This window comes from Eretmochelys imbricata, chromosome 11 (genome assembly GCF_965152235.1).
Source record: "Eretmochelys imbricata isolate rEreImb1 chromosome 11, rEreImb1.hap1, whole genome shotgun sequence".
In the NCBI taxonomy this organism is placed as follows: domain Eukaryota; kingdom Metazoa; phylum Chordata; order Testudines; family Cheloniidae; genus Eretmochelys; species Eretmochelys imbricata.
In genome coordinates this window covers 52,940,933-52,960,816 of record NC_135582.1, presented here as the reverse complement: position 1 = coordinate 52,960,816, position 19,884 = coordinate 52,940,933, and the positions used below count along the sequence as shown (strand labels likewise).

The 19,884-nt window shown below is 41.4% G+C and overlaps 1 protein-coding gene across 3 annotated transcripts in view; it reads right to left on the bottom strand.

The window, feature by feature from the left end:
• The window catches only part of GLS (glutaminase), a 105,565-nt gene continuing 85,681 nt past the window's right edge, over positions 1 to 19,884 (bottom strand). For all 3 annotated transcript variants that reach the window (XM_077830483.1, XM_077830485.1, XM_077830486.1), the window contains 4 exons: positions 8,618 to 8,679; positions 5,632 to 5,708; positions 5,481 to 5,544; positions 1 to 3,290 (listed from right to left, as the gene is read on the bottom strand). In XM_077830483.1, coding sequence (XP_077686609.1) covers positions 3,134 to 3,290; positions 5,481 to 5,544; positions 5,632 to 5,708; positions 8,618 to 8,679 — 360 coding nt within the window. In that variant the 3' untranslated portion in view covers positions 1 to 3,133. The remainder of the gene's footprint in view (positions 3,291 to 5,480; positions 5,545 to 5,631; positions 5,709 to 8,617; positions 8,680 to 19,884) is intronic.

Sequence of the window (19,884 nt, the reverse complement as noted above, 5' to 3'; positions counted from 1 at the left end):
AGCATCAATAAAAACACTCATTGACATTCTAGCTCAGTAGCTAAAAAGTTATCAGCCCAGTACATCACATTTTTCACAAAAAGATGGGATAATTAACACTAAGACCAGCACAATATTTCCGTGTATAAAGCATTAAGTTAGCATAACCATTTCTAGCTGCTGTGATACATAAGAAACACATATATGACAGAACACAGAAAACTCTTTGGAGCATAAGGATGTCAGCATTTGATAACACAACAAAAGCCATTTAAATTAGAATCTACATGTCAGTGCCAGCAATGATGAGCAGCCAAACCAGTGAACTACATATATTTATAAATAAATTGCATATATAAATGCACTGCTTCCACTGGGCACAAATCTTTGCAAAATAATATCTCCTGGTACAATGAGAAAATGCTAAAACTATCCTGGCGAAAATGCGTTTGTGCCTAAATTCTAGCTAAAAGCTCTTAATAGGGTGGAGGAAAACGTTAGGTGCAGGGACAGCCATAATCTCTAAACTATTTAATTAAAATGCCTTTATCTTCTCAATACATGTACCTGCCTTTTGGAAATGTTAGTGTTTGAGCAAAGTAAACCTGGTTGATTTCAATTACATCAAAATAAATCACTGACATTTTTTCTGAGACAGCAGAGGATACATTTTCTTAGCAAACCAGAGAGCTATACATAGAAATCTGATCAGTTAACAAACAGAATGGGTCTCATAGTCTGGAACTAATCAGTACCCCCAGAGCCCAACCTGAGAAATTTGACTCCCATAGGATCAATTTGGTAGGTCTAAGAATACTATAGAAGAAGACATGGGATTTAGTTTGCCTGGTTTTATCCTCTGTAGGAGTGCAGCAGAGCCAGGGCCTTGTGCTCTCAACAGTGACCCATCTGGCCAAGAAGGGTTCAAAGGGAATCCCATCCAGTTTTTGGTTAAGGAGGAGGGTGGCTGTGACACAAGGCATGAAAGGAGAGGGTTAAAAAAGCATGAGGCCTTCGGGTGAATAACTGACTTGAGGCAAAAAACCAGCTTGAGAGCAGTAATATCAGATGGGGGGGGGGGGGGAAAGAGAGAGTGATGGATGCCAGGCAAGAATTTTTACCAATCAGATTTCAGGGGTTTAGGCTTTCAAACTACTACAAGACAGCATCTTTATTATGAGATAGGCCACTGCTTGTGCTGAATATCAAGTGCCTCCATTTGATTTCTCTTTCTTAGGGGAGGCGATGTGCATGGTGGCTAGAGCACTGGAGAGGGATGCAGGAGACAAGGGTTCCATACCTTGACTCTGCCACTGACTTGCTGGGTGACTTCTCCATGCTTCAGTTTCACCATCTGTAAAGTGGGCATCTGGAGATCTAGGGATGAATTATTATTACTGGCATATCTTTGAGATGTGTGCAGTTCCCACAAATGGTCTCATTTCCCACCCACTGTCTGAGTCTTGACTATCACCTACTTCCAACAAATGTGAAATGGATACTTCTACAGGAGATTTTTTTTTTTTTTTAAAGGTGACTTCATTCATACTGTAGTGTCAGGAATCAGACATATTGTTGCATTGGGCAAGAAGCTGATGTAGTGTAAAGGTCCCCAAAATAGAACAAATATTTGGATTTAGATTTCTAACAACTGGCGTACGTAGGGCACAGACTACCATGTGAAGAGTGCAAATGCGACAGTTCACACACATGCTTGATTTGTGGCCCTGTTTCTGATTTCTTACCTGTTTTACACCAGTGTAACTTCAGAAGCTTCAACAAAACTATTTGAGGATTTATGCCAGCATAAGAAGAGAGTTAGACCCACAGTTTGGCATATCCACAACCTTGCTCATGCTTTGATTAGCTTTATGCTTCTTTAAGCTGTTTCACGCCATCAGTGTTCTTTATTGTGAGCCTAACTCATTTCAAACATTTGGTTTAGTATTTTGCCTTTCATACACTTACATCCCCCGAAAAGGTTTTTGGTGCAGTTGCAGCTAAAGACAAAACATAAGACTGAGATGAATTATTTTGCAGCCTACAAGTCCCCCCATGATGCACGTATGCCTGTCAGGAACAAATGCATTCTGTGGAAGCACCTGCTTTTCCCAACTAAGGGAAAAGCACTTCAGCAGCTGAATATGGAAGAGAGAGGCTAGACAAAGGGCATTTGAAAGAAACAGCTCAAAAAAAACCCATCAAACAAGTGATATTCCTCTATGCCATTTGGTCATCAAACCAACCTTAAAACAGATTCCCTGAAAAAATCATCTCTAAGAACAATTAGCTCAGACCATTGACAAATGTCACCAATATATTATTTTGAGATTTATACTATGTAAACAACCGGTCAAGATGGCGCACGCCTTAATCCTAGCTACATGGGAGGTTGAAGCTGGTGGATCGCTTGAGCTCAGGGGTTCTGGGCTGCGGTGTGCTATGCTCATCGGGCGTCTGGTGCTACTGACAAACCTGGCCAACAGGAGGCTGAAGGACTGACCAGAACAATATGAACAATGCGTTGCGATCGGCACGCTCTCTGTGAGGGCTGATAGACCGATCGATGTAGGTGACAAGGTGATGATTTAAACAAGGTTGCATGCGAAATTATTTAGGGGGAAAAAAAGGTAAGTGCAGATCCTTGTTCAACGCACTCATGCTAAATCTACACCAGCATCCTCAACTCCTGAAATCTAGCAAAACCACAGTGACACTTGCACATGGCAACAGCATGGTTCCACTTAACCACACTGTAAGAGATTTGTTTAAAAATGCAAATTCAGCAGAAAAATTCCTGACCACGGTTTGAAGATATACATAGAACACAAAAATAAATTAAGTAGTGCACAGTCAAGCCATAAACAGCTAATACTTCTTTTACATCAATTATACGCAACACAAGGTAATATTGCTCACATTACAGAGGGAGACTCTCGGGGGGGGGCAGGGGGTTGTTTGGGGTTTGTTTGTTTTTTGGAGCGATTAGGTTTGTTTGCTGCGTATCATGAAGAAAACTCCTGTAACACTGAAATAAATGAAATATTCTGTAAAAAATACACCACTGTCAGACAGAAATACACACGCTCTTCATACTCATTTTCCACAAAAGCATAGGTAAGTGAGTTGACTCTTGGGATCTAGCTGAAGATGGTTAGAGTAAGCCATCTAGATTTTTATGAACTGTTTGATTTTCCTTTCCATTGCTGGAATCCTCTGGAGGTGTGTACTGGATCTGGAATTCTTGAAGAATTTTAAATACATCATGGTGTCCAAAATGTAAAGCTTCATCCATAGGAGTGTTATTCCATCTGAAACAGGGAGCACAATATTTCCAAAATCAGTAAGCAAGTAAATCCACCACTATGAATTCCATTATACTTTGATGTTTGAGACAACAATTGCCCGTACAGTATCTACTAAGCTCAGGGAGTACGTAAGTACCTTCAGTGAATTGGACTGTGGGTCACAACCTTTTTTGACAACAGATGTTTTCACAACTTTTTACCCCTTCAGTATCAAAATAACTAATGGAGAATGAATGGGATTCCATTCCTTCTTGTGCTTCAGTATAATTGTTTAATAAAGTTCAGCTCAACCAGTCACATATCCGTGTAACACCACTGTCTTCAGTGTGAATTCACAGGTGTCACCAAGGACAAAATCTGGCATGAAGAACTTTTATTACCAGGGATTCAGAGTCCAAGGTCAGAAGGGACCACTGTAACCTTCTATACAACACAGGCCATAAAACTTCCCCAACATAATTCCTAGATGATCTCTTCTAGAAAAACATCCAATCTTAATTTAAAAAATGGTCAGTGATGTAGAATCCACCATGACCATTGGTAATACATAAAGGAAGAACCCAACTTGATCTTCAGCCCACAGGCTGATTGTGCACGGTTAGTCACTGGAAACAAAATCTTTTTACTTGAAAGTGTGAAAACTGAACACATTTGACATGGAAATCACTAAAAGACAATAAAAACTGATTTTTTTCAGTCATTTTTCATATCAGAACTGCACTTTAATGGATAGCGTCAGACTAAACAAAACATAGCTAAACACACATACAAGCGTAACTGCTGCTATTTTCACATCATCCACACTAAACCCTCTCAAATGTAACAACAATATGCAAAGGCTATTGCATACAATTGTATATTTTCCCCTCTTAAACAGGAGAGTAAGAGATATCTAAATATAGTATTTCAACAAAGCCAATGTAAAGTATTTATTTTTTGCCTTCCTTTCACCAAGTAAATCAACCCCAGAAACGTGCCTCAGATTATTGGTACTGAAGTGTTTTCCTAGTGTTGATCTTTGACGTCCTTTTAGTACAGGACAAACTCTTCCCCTGAGGGGTTTTACTGGAAAAGCTGGTAGTTAGAGCAGGTGTAAACACAATGCAGATTTCCCACCAACGTTGGTTACATTTTAATTGTGGTGTATGAACTCTGTAGCACTGTGAGTTCCTTTTGAAAAGGACAGTATCAAAAAGTAAAAATCTCACCTTAACAGGAAAGCTTCAAAAAATCACAGGTAACAATAAACGACTCAAAACGCTCTGCCTTTCTGACACTCCTATAAGTGCCATAAGGAGGACATTGTGCACATAATACAAGACATTAGCAGACTTATATTAGTCTGTACAGCATCGCATGAAATAAACTATCAAATTAAAGCTAATTCTATGCTTTACTGTTAAATAGCAAAATCACTGTTCTGCGGAGGGAAGCATTGAAAGGTACACGCACACTGAAGGAAGCAGAGACAACGACACAAATGTACTTGATTAAGAGAGCTAGAGAAAGTGGGCGAGCATGGTTTCATTACTGATGTCGGGCCTTGTTTTCTTTTGGTGAGGGACCTTGCACTGACCTATTTTTTTCTGGTTTCCAATGCCACACTGTGAGTTACAATAATAAAACTGGAGGTGAAATTAAAAACAAAGTTAATGATTATACATAACAAACCATGTGAACTGCACCTCTCTCAGGACACCAGAACAGTAAAACAGCCTTTTTTAATGGGGTCAAGTTCACACTGAAGTTTGTGAATAGTTTTAGTTACTTTGGACAGGAACACACAGAGACACCTCTTACACCCACATCCGCGTGTGTGTTCTACATGTATGTTCACACACACACATCAAACTACAAATTCCTTTTTCTTGCTTTGATGCCTATTTTGAAAGAAAATTCTCTAGCCAGTGATTTATTTTCTCAGTCTTCCCTACTGAGGTCTGAAATTCCTGCTTCTTTAAGGGAGGAATTAGTGTTGCTAGATCAAATGAGCAGAAACAGCTCCAGGGAGCTCTAGCACCAGCTGCAAGTTAGCTGGGTAGATCAGATGGTCCCATTTGTCACTAGTTTCAGCATCCAATGAGATTTCAGAGGAAACAAGGACTCCGGTCAATTGACCGCACTAGAGTTGGATTCACCAATCTAATTAGTTACTGGAGCTCCCCTCCTTCATACAACAGTGCAACTACTCACCTGTCTTTGGGGAAAGGATTCACTTTGCAGGCTTCCAGCAAAAATTTAATTACTTCCACATGACCTATAAAATAAAAGAAGGATTTAATATACTTTTTAAATTAAGCCCACTAAATTAATAGATAATATTTTATTTGTCAAGAGTCATTACCTTCTGCAGCTGCTACGTGCAATGCTGTTCGTGAATCATAATCTCTTTGCTCCATATCCATACCCGACAAAGCAAATCTGAAAAGCCAAAGTCAGAAAGACAATCTTAGAAAGAATTACAAAAATACAGAAGTGATCATACTTCTACTGTAAAACAATGAAATGCCCTCTGACAGGATTTAAGTGGTATCTGTGACACTGTACCCCATATTGTTCATAGTGATGTTATGATAGGATTATGACAGTTATGTATTTTATGCAAGATAGATCAGTGAGGTGTCTTTGGAAAGGTTATGATCTGCTGAATATGATTATCCTACTTGTATGCATGTATCATTTTTGTATCTGAAGTTACGAATATTGACTATGTACCTGTACGTATTGACTATGTATCTGTGGCAATTCTTCAACAAAAAAATCTTCAAAAAGACTTCAACGAGAAACTGTAGAATTGGAATTAATTTGCAAACTGGACACCATCAAATTAGGCCTGAATAAAGACTGGGAGTGGCTGGGTCACTACAAAAAAGTAATTTTGCCTCTGCTGAATGAGCTACGTCCACCTTGATTGCATTGGCCTCGTTAGCACTACAAAAGTACTTTTCCCTCTCTTGATATTCACCCTTCTTGCCAATTGTTGAGAATAGGCATCTTCCACCTTAACTGAATTGGCCTCGTTAGCACTGACCGCCACTTGGTAAGGCAACTCCCATCTTTTCATGTGCTGTAATATTTATACTGCTTACTGTATTTTTCACTCCGTGCATCTGATGAAGTGGGTTTTAGCCCACGAAAGCTTATGCCAAATAAATTTGTTAGTCTCTAAGGTGCCACAAGGACTCCTTGTTGTTTTTGCCGATACAGACTAACACGGCTACCACTCTGAAACCTGTATTACAAATGTGTTTACACCTGCGGAATACCCACTAGACAAGATGCTTTCATTCTAAAAAGTTGGGTGGGGAAGGGCCATTAGAGAAAACAATAGGCATTAGAAGATGCTTATCTCCCACCTGGGGGCCTTCCTGAGGATGCTGCACACTGCCTCTGAGTCATGGCTGCTGTGACACTACAGCGACATGTCACCAGGTCACCTGGTGCTGGATTCTATCTTGGGATGTCAATATATTTCCACTGACTGGTGTGGGAACTAAGCTTGGAAACAAAGGGTTTCTGCCATATGCAAAAGCTATATAAGGCGAGGGAGTAACATTATCTTGGTTCTTCACTGACTCCCCACCTAAAGAGACTCCTAGAAACACCTAAGGAACAAATATTGAACTGAGGGAACTGCTGGACTTTTAGCCTGTGAATGGAATACCTGGGGATTCCAAGCTGTAAGCAAGTGCAGCTTGCCCTTTAAGAATCTGCAGCCTGCTTGTATCATCACTTAGATCAGATATGAATACCAAATTCTCATCCTATGTAGTATATATTAAGCTTAGTTTGCATTTTTTATTTGCTAGGTAATCTGCTTTGATCTGTTTGCTAGCCCTTATAATCACTTAAAATCTATCTTTTATAGTTAATAAACTGGTTTCTGATTTATCTAAAACCAGTATGTGGAAGTCAGAACTTGGGGCAGAAAGCTGTTGTATATTCCTCTCTACATTGAGGAACGGGGCCAATTTCATAAGCTTACCCAGTGCAGTCCCTGTGCAATGCAAGATGGTATAGTTTTGGGTTTACACCCCAAAGGGGGTGTGTGCCTGCGTAGCTGGGAAGCTCCCTAGTTGGAGCCAAACCGTGCAAGGCTGAGCACAGCGTCTACATGCAACTGCAGCTGGGTGTTTCCCTACCTGTATGTGTGCTGGTGGAAGTGCAGTCTGGTCACAGCAGTACAGTGTAAAGGGAGCCCAGGCTGGTGGGTCAGGGGCTCAGTGGTACCCCAGGTCCAGATGGCACCCCCGGGGGGAACCCGTCACAGTATCAAAAGTACATTATATTTTCATCTGAGATTTAATAAAAGAGGCACCAAAGTGACCTGGCTTTAAGATTAGACTAGAGATTTGGCTTCCTTCCTGGCATCTTCATCTGTGGTTCCAGTCAGAAAAATCACTCTTAAAATGCCACTATGGAGCATACTTATGTGCATACATACTTCTCTCAGTCCAGCCAAAACCCTAGTTCCAGGCAGATTCTCTGACTGGTTAAGATCACTTTGGGATGTGAAGTACAAACAGAACTTACATCAGCTGGAGAAATTTCATGGAAAATTCCCCCTGTGTCGGAAGAATCTCTAACCAGTATAAAGCTACTACAGCAGCTCCACTGCTAGCTTTGTCCCAGCTTTGCAAAGGTACAGTGAAGAATTAAGCCTTCCACATTTATCTGCTCTCTCAGTGACTTTGTGTGAAATCTGCTCAGTGTAAAATGCAAAAGGATTTTTAAATACTGCCAGCCCTACAAAAAACAAACAAAACAAAACAAACAAACAAAAACCATACGTGGGATCTGAAAATCAAGCTGGGTTCCATCTGGCTCCTACCTCACTAGCAATAAACATTCCTCACTTTGAGCTTTGCTCACAGTTCTGGAATTGATTCACAAGGCAGACTAGAATCCAGCTTGCTCTTTCATTGCTGTAAAAATTTGTGAGGAAGATAACATGACTGAGACACAAACTGATTTTTCCATTTATATCAAAGCAGCGTGGTGCCATTTTATATGGTTATACCTCTGACTATAACCTGATGTACACATTATTTTTCATATTATCCACATGAAGTTTTGATATGCAGAACAAAGGACTGATTGTGCAATAAGCTTAACTCCTTGTTCTGTTGGGATCTGAAGACTAGACATTAAAAGCAGTGCTAGATCCAATAGAGCACATTCTTTTAACACCTCGTGTGTTTAAATGGCCCTGCTACCTTGGCGTATTAAAGCAGGTCTAACGTCTCCTAACATGGTCATGTGTTCAGAAACAAAGTATAATAGTAGTCGAAACAAGTGATGTCCTTTCCCCAACACCATATTGGTTTTACCTTCGGAGTGCAGATACATCCCCAGTGTAGGCAGCAAACAAGAGATTTATCACAGACTTCACCTGCGAAGTGGGAAGGAAAAAAGTTTTTTTTTTTTTCTCTTGAGGTGACTTGTGGGAAGAAAGCTAAGATACAGTAGGGTCATTGTTGGCAAACATGTCAGCTATGTAACAATTTCTCTAGGTACATTTGCAGTACAATCTGAAAACGTTGTCAGATCGAATTCCAAACAGCTTCACCACAGGTAATTTATTGGTCCAACTCTGAATGCATAGAAACACTAGAAAGTAGAACATCACCAATTTGTATTTTACTATGACAAAAATCTCAAAATATTTTCCTTTGTTGGCCAAATTGTATTTCTCTTTTAAATGTAACACTATATACTACTCACTCTCTAACCCACTGCATGATTTGCATAATTCATCATGACTGATCGTTTACGCTGAATAGAGACTTGAAGAGTAGGGGATGTCACCAGTCAGCACGAAGGGTTCCAAGGAAAAGCTATCTGAGGACATCTGCATACAGCACCTGTTTCAATACACTGTTGTTGCTCATACTTTCCATCACTTTAGCTGATATACTATGGAGGCTTTTTACAGACTACATCCCAGAATGCTTCACAGTGTTAAATAATAAAAAGAAAAACTAATAAGCATAAGCAAGACAGAAAAGGCACATTTCAAAAAGGCTGCTCTAGATAATAAGGGCCAAATACACATTTCACACAGTTAGTTTCATCAGCATTTATGGCCAGGTAGAGATACCAAGTCTTATCCTTTTACAATGAGATTTGCAACATTGCACTGCCCTTCAACACCAAGGTTCCCAAGCTTAAACTCTTCCACTCAGTTTGGTTTGAGCTCTGCCTCCTTTATAGACTATCATTGTAACAGACCAATACAGAATCACCATTCTTCTTGGTGCACCAGAAAGGAAGGAATTCTCTACACACGCCCACCCAAACCTCTCCACCTGTTCCCCGAACAGCGTGGACGTGGTCCTGGGGCACTGGGAGCAGGTTAAGGGGTGCTGTGTCATCATCTGTGCCTTTCATAAGCCAGAATCGAGGAATCATTTTACATTACCAAGTACCAAATAAAGGTATTTGTTATAAAGCAGCACAGTAACCTATATGGAAAAAAGAGAAGGGCATACACAAGTCACATCTTTACAGCATACGCTGTGACCTCAGAACCTGTAACACAAAGACTAAGGCAGGCAGTCACTGTCCAGCAGTATATGAACACTAGTGGGGTTACCTTGAATCAATATTAGCAGACTCACTGGCGTACTGTCCTCCTGCCTTGCCCCCTTGTGTGGACACTGACACAAGGTCTCTGGGCTTTAGCACTCTGACAACTTTCTTGGGCTACCCTAGAGTCATAGGTGCACTGGGTCAAGTCACCTGTTGCCCTTTTGTGAAGAAAATGACAAAATCCAAAGTCTATTAACTTAGGGCCCAGACTTACAAGGTGCTGAGGGCCTGTGACTCCCAATGACTTCAGTGGGAGGTGAGGACACCTGCCAATTTGCAGGGTGGGCCCCAAGAACGCGTTCTTGTTATCATTCGTTTCATGCTCTCTGCTATTAGCCAAGCTACTTGCTATATTTTGTTGTTCTTGTGGTGTGTTTGACTGCAACTGTCACGCACAGATAGACCTGTATCATTAACATGGTCAGGCAGGGCAAAGCATGGCAAGTTACTCTGGAGCTCAAGCTGGTTACTTATGTTTACTTGGCTACCACGATAAAAAATAATGTCAGACTGTCACTCCAGGAGTTTTAAAACCTCCCCTTTTTCTCCAAGAGATCAATTAAATAGAGGGGAAAGGCTGCATATGCTGTCAAGTTACTCCTGGGTTTAAGTCCACTATTTATTATATACAGCTTACAGAAAAGGTTTTGTAATTAATTAACTGCCTCATTGCAATGTATTATACCCATTTTCTAGTCTATATGCTGTTTTGGTTTTTTTCTTTTAGCACACGCACAAACAATGCCAGACTGAGAGGAAAGACTGTCCAATAGTTAGAGCACTAGCCAAAGACTTGGGAGGTCTGGGTTTAATTCTTTGCTGCCTGAGACTTCCTGGGTGACATGGGGCAAGTCACTGAACCTCTCTTTGCCTCAGTTCTCCATCTGTAAAATGGGGAGAATAGCCCTGCTTTGCCTCACAGGGGTGTTGAGAATAAAGACATTCAGGATTGTAAGGTGCCTTACAATACTGTGGAGATGTGAGTACTTAAGACAGGTAGATTGAAGTAATCTATTTATCAGGAGAAACAGCAGCAACTTCCTCACACTATCCTGCTAATGTGTCCCTGCCTTGTTATTGGAGGGGTCGCTCCCCCGAATGAAAATGTAGTTCAACTTCCATGACCATTCAATTCCTGACCTCTTTACTGAGATGACCAATGAAAGTGCCATACAGCATGGTGGTTCTAGCTTTGTGATGTGGACATGTACTCTGCGGGTTATGCTGAGACCACCAAACTCATTTCAGATAAGCTACTGGACAGCTACTAGATGGTAACATGGCCACTACTGACATGAGCTGGAGCTATGGTATGGTATGGTATGGGTACAGTTCTGTACCCCATTACTGACCCCTTTAAGTACAGTTGATGACACTGTACTTTTCCAGGTATCTGTCTGAAGTCTGTGTTTAGAAATATAGGCAACAAATGGAAATTAGCTTAACTACCTTTTAATTTTATCTGAATGCAATTCAGGAAGTGGCTCTCCCCAGAGATGAGTGAAAACTGCTACACTGCTTGCAAGAACCCCCCACCTACTCTTTAGATTGCTGACAGTATAAAATTTAAGAATTATGGGCTCAAAACTGTGAGCTGCTGAGCACTCTCAATTCCCAGTTCAGAATGAGTTGAGGGCATTCTGCACCTTGTAATATAGGTGCAGAGAAAATTAAACTCTTGATTTGAGCTAGGCTAATTTGCATTTCCCAGAAGTATTTTTAAGGTCCTCTTTAAACAGTTTTCCTCCTCCTGCTTTGCTATTAAACTGGAAAATCCAGAATGTAACTTTCTAAGCAAAGATGAAGCCAAAGGATTGTGAGTGGCTACAGATCCAGTTAAAAACTTTGTATTCAGAAGTTATTTATTTTCCTGCATTTCTGTGACCAACAGATAATTTTGACTCTACATCTTCTAGAAGTCTTGACCATACTATATCAATTTAGGAGAAAACGTTCTGTTCATAAGACAAAGCAATGAGAGGTCTGAGATACAGGCACAACAGGGGTCTCATGCTCACAAGTCTTTTACTGAATTCAGCCTTCAGTAAATCACCCACATCACTAAACAAAATCTACGCCACTCCTCACTACTGTACGCAATGTTGGTGGGGACGCAGATATTTGGCCTCCTTCTACAAACCTTTGCAGAAGACATTCCTTACCCTTCTCTCTGGAGTTTCTGGGCTCTGTAGGAGAGAGAGGCTCCTTCCTTTTCTCAGTGCTTGTCAGCATCTCTCACCCCTACGTCTCACCATGAGTGTGTGACTCACAAAACAAGAGTAAGGGAGTGGACTTTTCCATGGGAATTATTCAAAAAGTAGCAGCTGAAAACCACACATATGGGCATATAAATGGATCCAACTACTAAACCTCAAGGAACACCGAAAATCCTCTCAACAAATACCAGACATTGCTTGAATTCCACATGAGACTTTCCACAGCCCTTTCAGAAGGTTCCAGAAAGGAACTGTTTCTGTGAATTTTGGTTATATCCAAATATTGTAATAATCTAACTAGTGTTAACACACCATATATCAGTCTGATAAACGCAATTAAATTCAGCAAAAATGTATTGTGAAAAGTAACTAAAAAGAGCCAGATGTTGGAGGATTTGTATTTATGGAAGTTAACTCAGAAGATATCAAAGCAGTTTTGTATTCTAAAAATTAAAAATGAACAGCCGGCACTCTCTGAAATTGTTAGCCTGAAACAATGGCATCTACTGCAACAGTGAAAACTTTGATACAGAAGGTAGCCAAATATTTTACGTTGTTCTTGGGAGCAGGCAAGGAAATATGAGGAGCAAGATTGTGTTGCAACACAAAATAAATGAGAGCAAAAACTCCAGTATGTTGTGGGAGATAAGTAGAATGGGTTCATAAACTGATAGTCAACTGCTTAGGGAAACATTTTATGCCAGTGAAACCAGTCAATCTGGTTAGAAGCAATCGCCACCACTCTAGCCACACAAACGATAAGGAATAGTATATGTCTGATGTTCAGAAGTTGACTGTTTATGCTACTCAAATTGGTAGAAACATTTTTCTCTTCATCTTCAAAAACAAGAATAGGAAATTCACCTTATGCCTGATCCAAGCCGACTGAAGTCTAGGCGAGTCTTTCCACCAACTGCAGTAGGCTTTGGAGCAAGCCCCTACTATATACTCTCCGTAGCCAAGGAGATTTAAACAGCTGAAGGACAAGTAGAAGGGAGTGATCGTTAAATGTATGTTTTGGATTAAATACCAGCACACGGCTCCGGTGCAGAATCCAAAATGGAACAGTTATATCTTATAGTGGACCAACTTCTGTTTGTGAAAAACAGAAAAAAGTTAGTCCAATAAAAGATATTACCTTACCCAGCTTGTCTCTCTAAAATCCTGGGACCAACATGGCTACAGCAACACTACAGACTGTTACATTTAACATTCTAACGTGAGTTCTGACACACAGTACGTGATGAGAAATGTAAAGTAAACTGGCTCTTAGTGCTTGCATCGATTTCCTTTCAGAGTGCTGGAAAACAAAATATGGGTATTAAGCTGCTGCTGCTGCCAACTCAGGTTTGTACCAACTTAGTTTTTCTGATTTTATTTTTGTATTCTAATTCTGACATGAATTAAGGGGGTTTGTTACCGTTTTTTTGGGAGGGGGGAGTCTGTCAGAGGAAGTTCCGGGCAGAAAATATGAACTATCCTGTGCTCCAAAAATCAGCTAAAAGTGGCCAACATGAAAAAATATTCTGGCCATAGTTAACACCGGCTTTTCAAAAGTGTTATGCTGTTGGACGTATTATTGTAAAAACTCTTTGCCACCATGAACACAACCCCACTTGTGTAGGAGGTATTATCCTCATTTTGAAATTGAGGGAGAGGGGTTAAATGTCTTCCCCAAGAACACAGCATCTGTCATTCCTAGCTCTGAGACCTGAAACTAGTTCAACCCCTTGCCATTTTCTGCTTTACAGCCATGTATCCTTATTAAAGCCATTTAAACCGACTTAAATCTCTTAAAATGTTTGACCAGAGTCAACTATTTAAGAAGGTAGCTTGCTATTTAAGCATAAACTAGTTGGCAGTCCTCTGGGTTCACTCGTCATCCACTTCATGTCGCAAACAAGGCATTTTGAGCAATGTTCCATCTCAATAGTGATTGGTATGATCTGACAGCCTCACTGTCCTAAGTAGGAAGTTTTGTGCTCACAATACAGTTTCTAGTAGACAGCTGTCCATCACCACAAAAATCACTGGAACTGGCACCCATGCTGGCAGTCTTAGAAGCACTAAGGATTGCATGGGCATGGAGACTGAACAGCATTTTCTCATCGCTAGACGTGGTTCCCCCAGAGGAAACAGACAGGGAAATTGTGCACTACTCCTCCTGTGAAGAAAGGGACTTTAATTTTTAGAGTTATCAGTCTAGCCCCACTGATAAGCACTGATCTCATATGGGTAAATGTATACAAGGCTGCAAAGATAGTAGTTGTAAAAAGCATCTCTTTGTTTTCTCCTTTCCCCACTGCACTAACTTTGTGTGGTATATTGTTACTGGCATTTAAATAAAGACAATAAGGGTTATTAAAGAATCCCCATTCCAGATTTGAAAACAAAAATCCAAGCCTCCCACATTAGAAAGATTTCTCAATAGTGTAAAAGTTTCCAACCCCAAGTCAAAGACATGAGCATGGTTGGAAACAGCTAACAATGAACGGTCCTATCCACGCCACTAGAATAACTGTGTGTGCATCTGATGAAGTGAGCTGTAGCTCACGAAAGCTTACGCTCAAATAAACTGGTTAGTCTCTAAGGTGCCACAAGTACTCCTTTTCTTTTTGCGAATACAGACTAACACGGCTGCTACTCTGAAACCGGTGTTGTAACCATGTTTGGAGTAAGGGGGACTTCCTGTATTATCAAAGTAGCTGGTTTTGCTGTTTTCACTGTGTAAACAGGACCTCAAAGTTTCATTAGATATCTCAAAGCAAACAAATATATTTGCACACAAGTGATATGATGGGAATCATTTACCACCAGTTAGCACAGAAATGTAACAAACGTTTACTTTATATAAATAATTCTCTTACACATGATCAGGTATGGCTGTGATGATCACCAGTCAAGCTCACCTCTTCCCTGAGTCACATGATGCAGAGCTCTATTCATTAGAAAAGATCCAGGCCCTGCCAGGTCGTGGATCATGTTCAATTCAGCAAGATATTGTCTGGGTCGCTCAATCAATTATTTCTGGCTTGTGGAAGTGCCAGCCAAGGAATAAGGGCGTTTGCTTAATTTAACTGTCTCTCTTCAATCCCTTAACAGTTCTGCACATGATATAGGAGAGAGAAATGTCGCTGCTGCGCATGCAGGAAAAAAACCTGTTTGGAAAAAATTAATTTAGCTCAAAACTGGATTAACTCCATCAGAAGCTCTTGGCTGAGCAGGGTCACTGAATCCAGATTATAATCTATTATTGTGTGTCCTGCTTTTCCGAGAGTCCTCCCATGCTCTTTAGAAAGCATTACAGCCTCTTCACCCATTTTTCATTAAATAATATTATTACTGGCTTTAATATTTTCCAGGTGATCATCCTGTGGGATGCCATCAACCATGACAGCCCTCTGCCCTGGGTTACTGCTTGTGGATTTGCTGATACCACACCCTGATCGTGACCAGTGTTATTTAATAAACATCGTATCATGGCAAAATCCTTATATGTCTCGTTCAGGGACTCGCTGCCTGTGTTCAATCCACATGAAGATTTTTTTTAGCCAATTAGCAGCAATCCACTCAGCAGGTCACATAGAAAACATCTATAAGGTACAAATGAATGTACCTTTTCTGGTGGTCTATCATTAACGCACCCAAACCTGGAAAATTCCATATATTGCCTGTTGCTCTGAAAAATGGTGTTCGTACATCTGCAGAAGTAACGTGTTTGAGGTAGACACATTGTTGTGTTGCCCAGGAAGAAGGGTACCAACTACAAAATCAATTGTCATCATCACCATACTCTTAAGCTGGCCAAGTGGCAACTTCCCACAGAAAGGGTGACCTATTGTGACAATGGCCAATATTATGTAGTAACAGTCAAAAGTTTCATCCTGGTCAATCAGAGCACAAGGTCAGAACTAAAAAATTTTGTTTTGATCCAAAGGTGCACATATTAACTGGGCACGTGGAAATTTGTCCCGTACCTGTTTTTGAAAATGAAACCATTATCACCACTAATCCAGAATACCAGGATCTAGTCCAGCAAAGAACACACCAATGTTCCAGCTTCATATTCCCCCACTAGATTTAAAACTGAAGCAATTAAAAGAGAGAAAATATTCACACTTAATAACATCTAGTGATGAAGTAACCAAGGCAGGACAAATGTTCACAAGGTTAATGGACAGAAGTGATGAGGTGCTAGCTAAATGGAGACTGGAATAAAGGGAAGGATTTTGTGCAAGATATTGCAGTCAAAATAATCGTTGTTGTATTGTGTTGTATGCATTGTAAAATCAGGGGTCCATGCAAAGGATATCAAACACCTTCTGTGGGAAGTCAACCCCAAGTTATCTCCACTCAGAATTCTATTACCTTTCAGGAGGTGACCAATCAACCTCAAGTAACCCAATCTGAGAAGCCATGTGCGTCCATGCAACCAGCACCAATATACCAGGTACCTGAATATCCCTATGCACCTATTCATCCACAACAGCCACTAACAGGATGTCCAGTTCCTAAGCCTCCATATGGAGATATTGTAAGACCCTAAATAGTTCCGTTCATTAGCAATCACCCCATCAAAGGGGGGGCACGTGACGATTTGCAGCCAGCTATGTTGCTATAGATACATGGGCATATTAAGGTATAGGTACAGATTAAGGCAATAATATAAAAGCCTGTAAGTCTCAAACCCATAAAACAACAGGTTAACCAAACTAACAGAGGCCTAAGGCCTAAAACCTTGACATAAGTAACTAATCCCATAAATGACCCACTGTCACAAGATCACAAGACAGAGTTTTGTCATAAGCAACTGTTGCTAAATTGCTGACAGGTAACCACAAAATGCCAGAGGAACTTTAGATATTTTAAGGTAAGAATATCAGCAGATGTCCCACCAAAAGAATATCATGGTGACTAAATGATATATATGCTAATAAACTTGAAGCAAAAGACCTAGTAACCTATGGGAGAAGGGCACCCCAATATTAGTAAGGTGAGGAAATACAGAAAAGGTAAAGGCGTTGAAACACCTACTGAATAAGCATTAAGCATAGTACATGTTAGTGTAATCTATGATAAAAGATGGCATCTCAGCCCATGCACTCCTGAGAGATTTCCTGGAACCAGTCAGGCCAAGGACCACTCTTGGGTCATCTTACCTACTACGGTGCTCCCCAACAAAGGATAGTGTGAGCATGCAAGAGGAAGTTACTCACCTTGTGAAGTAACTGAGGTTCTTTGAGATGTGTCCCCCCTCAGGGGTGCTCCACTCTAGGTGTGCCTGTGTCCCTGCCGCTAGGGTCAGAGATTTTTGATAGCAGTGCCTGTTTGGGCCACACATACGTTATCCCTGTCTCACGCTGTACTTGGCCGTTATACAGTGCTGTGCAGCCAAACTGCCCTCAGTTCCTTCTCTACCACAGAGTCTATATATAAGAACTCAGAAGTAGAGGGACGGAGGACAGGTAGTGGAGCACCCATAGGGGGACACATCTCAAAAGAACCTCAGTTACTGCTCAAGGTGAGTAACCTCCTCTTCGAGTAGCATCCATATGCGTGCTCCACTCTAAGTGGTTGTAAAGCAGTGCCCCTGTTGGATTTCTTGTTGATGATGAAACAGTCAATTCAAACAGCGCATCAGATGCAGAGTCATGCGTGATAGCATAATGATCTGTAAATGTGTGAACGGACACCCAGGTCGCTGCTCTATAAATGTCTGTGATCAGAACATCATTCAAGAAAGCTATGGAGGTGGAATGCCATCTTGTAGAGTGTGTGCAAGTCCCCGGTGGGGGTTGCAAGTAGTGCTGACAACAGCAATAATTGACACCATCAGATATCCATTTCAAGAATTTTTGCTTAGATATCGAGGCTCCTTTAGAGCTATCTGCTACGGAAAGGAACGGTCTTGGAAATTTTCTAAAAGGCTTGGTTCTTTCTAAATAGAAGGCTAATGCTGTCTTGACATCCAGTGTGTGCAATATTGCCTCCTTTTTAGCCCTGTGAGGATTGAGGAAGAACGATGGGAGGTGGATAGGCTGATTCAAGTCAAAGGATGAAGGCACACGAGGTAGGAACTTTGAGTGCAGTTGAAAAGTGACCTAATCCTTGAAGAAAACGGTAAAGAGAGGGTATGCCATGAGAGCCCCTCTCTCCTCCCATTCTAGGGGCGGACATGATGGCCACTAGAAATGCCGTTTTCATAGAGAGGTGTAGGAGTGAGCAAATGGCCATAGGTTCAAAAGGGGGGGACCTATGAGGCAGCATAGAAATAAATTAAGGTCCCGTGCAATCTCAAATTTGAAGATAAAGGTTCTGCATACCTTTAAGAAACATCTTTTTGTTGTGGAATAAGCAAATACTGAGTGCCCTTCTATTTGGCGTTGGAAGGTTGTAATGGCTGTGAGATGTATTCTCAGTGAATTTAACAATAGTCCTGATTTTTTTTAGTTCCAGGATATAGCCTAGCACCAGAGACAAAGGAGAGAATATAGTGGTAACTTGTCTAGTGTAACACCATATTTGTTACACTATGTACTTGTTACTTCCATTTCTGAATGTGTGTGTGGTGAGTGGTTGTTTTCCTGATACTTATCAGAACTTTATTGTGTCCTCCATTTAGGAGCCACACTTTCAGGCAGAGAATTCCCAGATTCAGGTGGTGGATCTGGCCCACATCCTGAGAAAGGAGTTGTGAAATGGGGTGAAGAGCGATTGGAGGGTCATCTGTAAAAAGTAAGGGAATTGTGTCTGTCTGCGCCCTGTTGGAGCTATCAAAATAACTTTGGCCTTTTCTTCCTTTAGTTTTGTGTATTACTTTAGGTCGGGGTGGCCAACCTGTGGCTCCAGAGCCGCATGTGGCTCTTCAGGAGTTAATGTGCGGCTCCTTGTATAGGCACCGACTTCGGGGCTGGAGCTACAGATGCCAACTTTCCAGTGTGCTGGGAGGTGCTCACTGCTCATCCCCTGGCTCTGCCTCTACTCCACCCCTTCCAGCCCCCTCCCCTGAGCCTGCAGTACCCTCGCTTCTTCCCCCTCCCCGCCCCCAGAGCCTCCTGCACACCACAAAACAGCTGATTGGGAGGTGCGGGGAGGGAGGGGGAGGTGTTGATCGGCGGGGCTGCTGGTGGGTGGGAGGTGCTAGAAGCGGAGGGGAAGGAGCTGATGGGGGATTGCTGACATATTATTGTGGCTCTTTGGCAATGTACATTGGTAAATTCTGGCTCCTTCTCAGGCTCAGATTGGCCACCCCTGCTTTAGGTATTAATTGAATGGGAGGAAACACATGTAAGAGATGTCTGTTCCACTTGAGAAGGACGGCATCCACAAGAGATCAACGACCTGACCTGCTCTTGAGCAGAATTGTGGGCATTTGCTGTTCTCGGCTGTGGCAAAGAGGTCTATTCACGGGAGTTCCCTGGGTATGAATATTCTGTGTAGAATGGTGGTATCTATTTCCCACTTGTGTTCTTGGGAGAACTTCCTGCTGAGTGTGTCTGCTGTGATGTTCTGAAGTCCTGGCAGGTAAGCAGCTGAGGTATGGATCCTGTGCTGGATACAACAATTCCATAATTTCACTGCTTCAGCACAAGGGAAGGTGATCTTTCTTCCCCTTCATGGTTATGTAAAACATGCAAGTGACGTTGTCTGTCATTATCTTTGGGTGTTTGTTCTTGATTATTGGTAAAAAGTGTGAGCAGGCATTTCTTACTGCTCTGAGCTCTAGCAGGTTGATGTGTAACGTTGACTCCGAAGGGGACCACTTGCCCTGCACTGTATACTCATCCAAG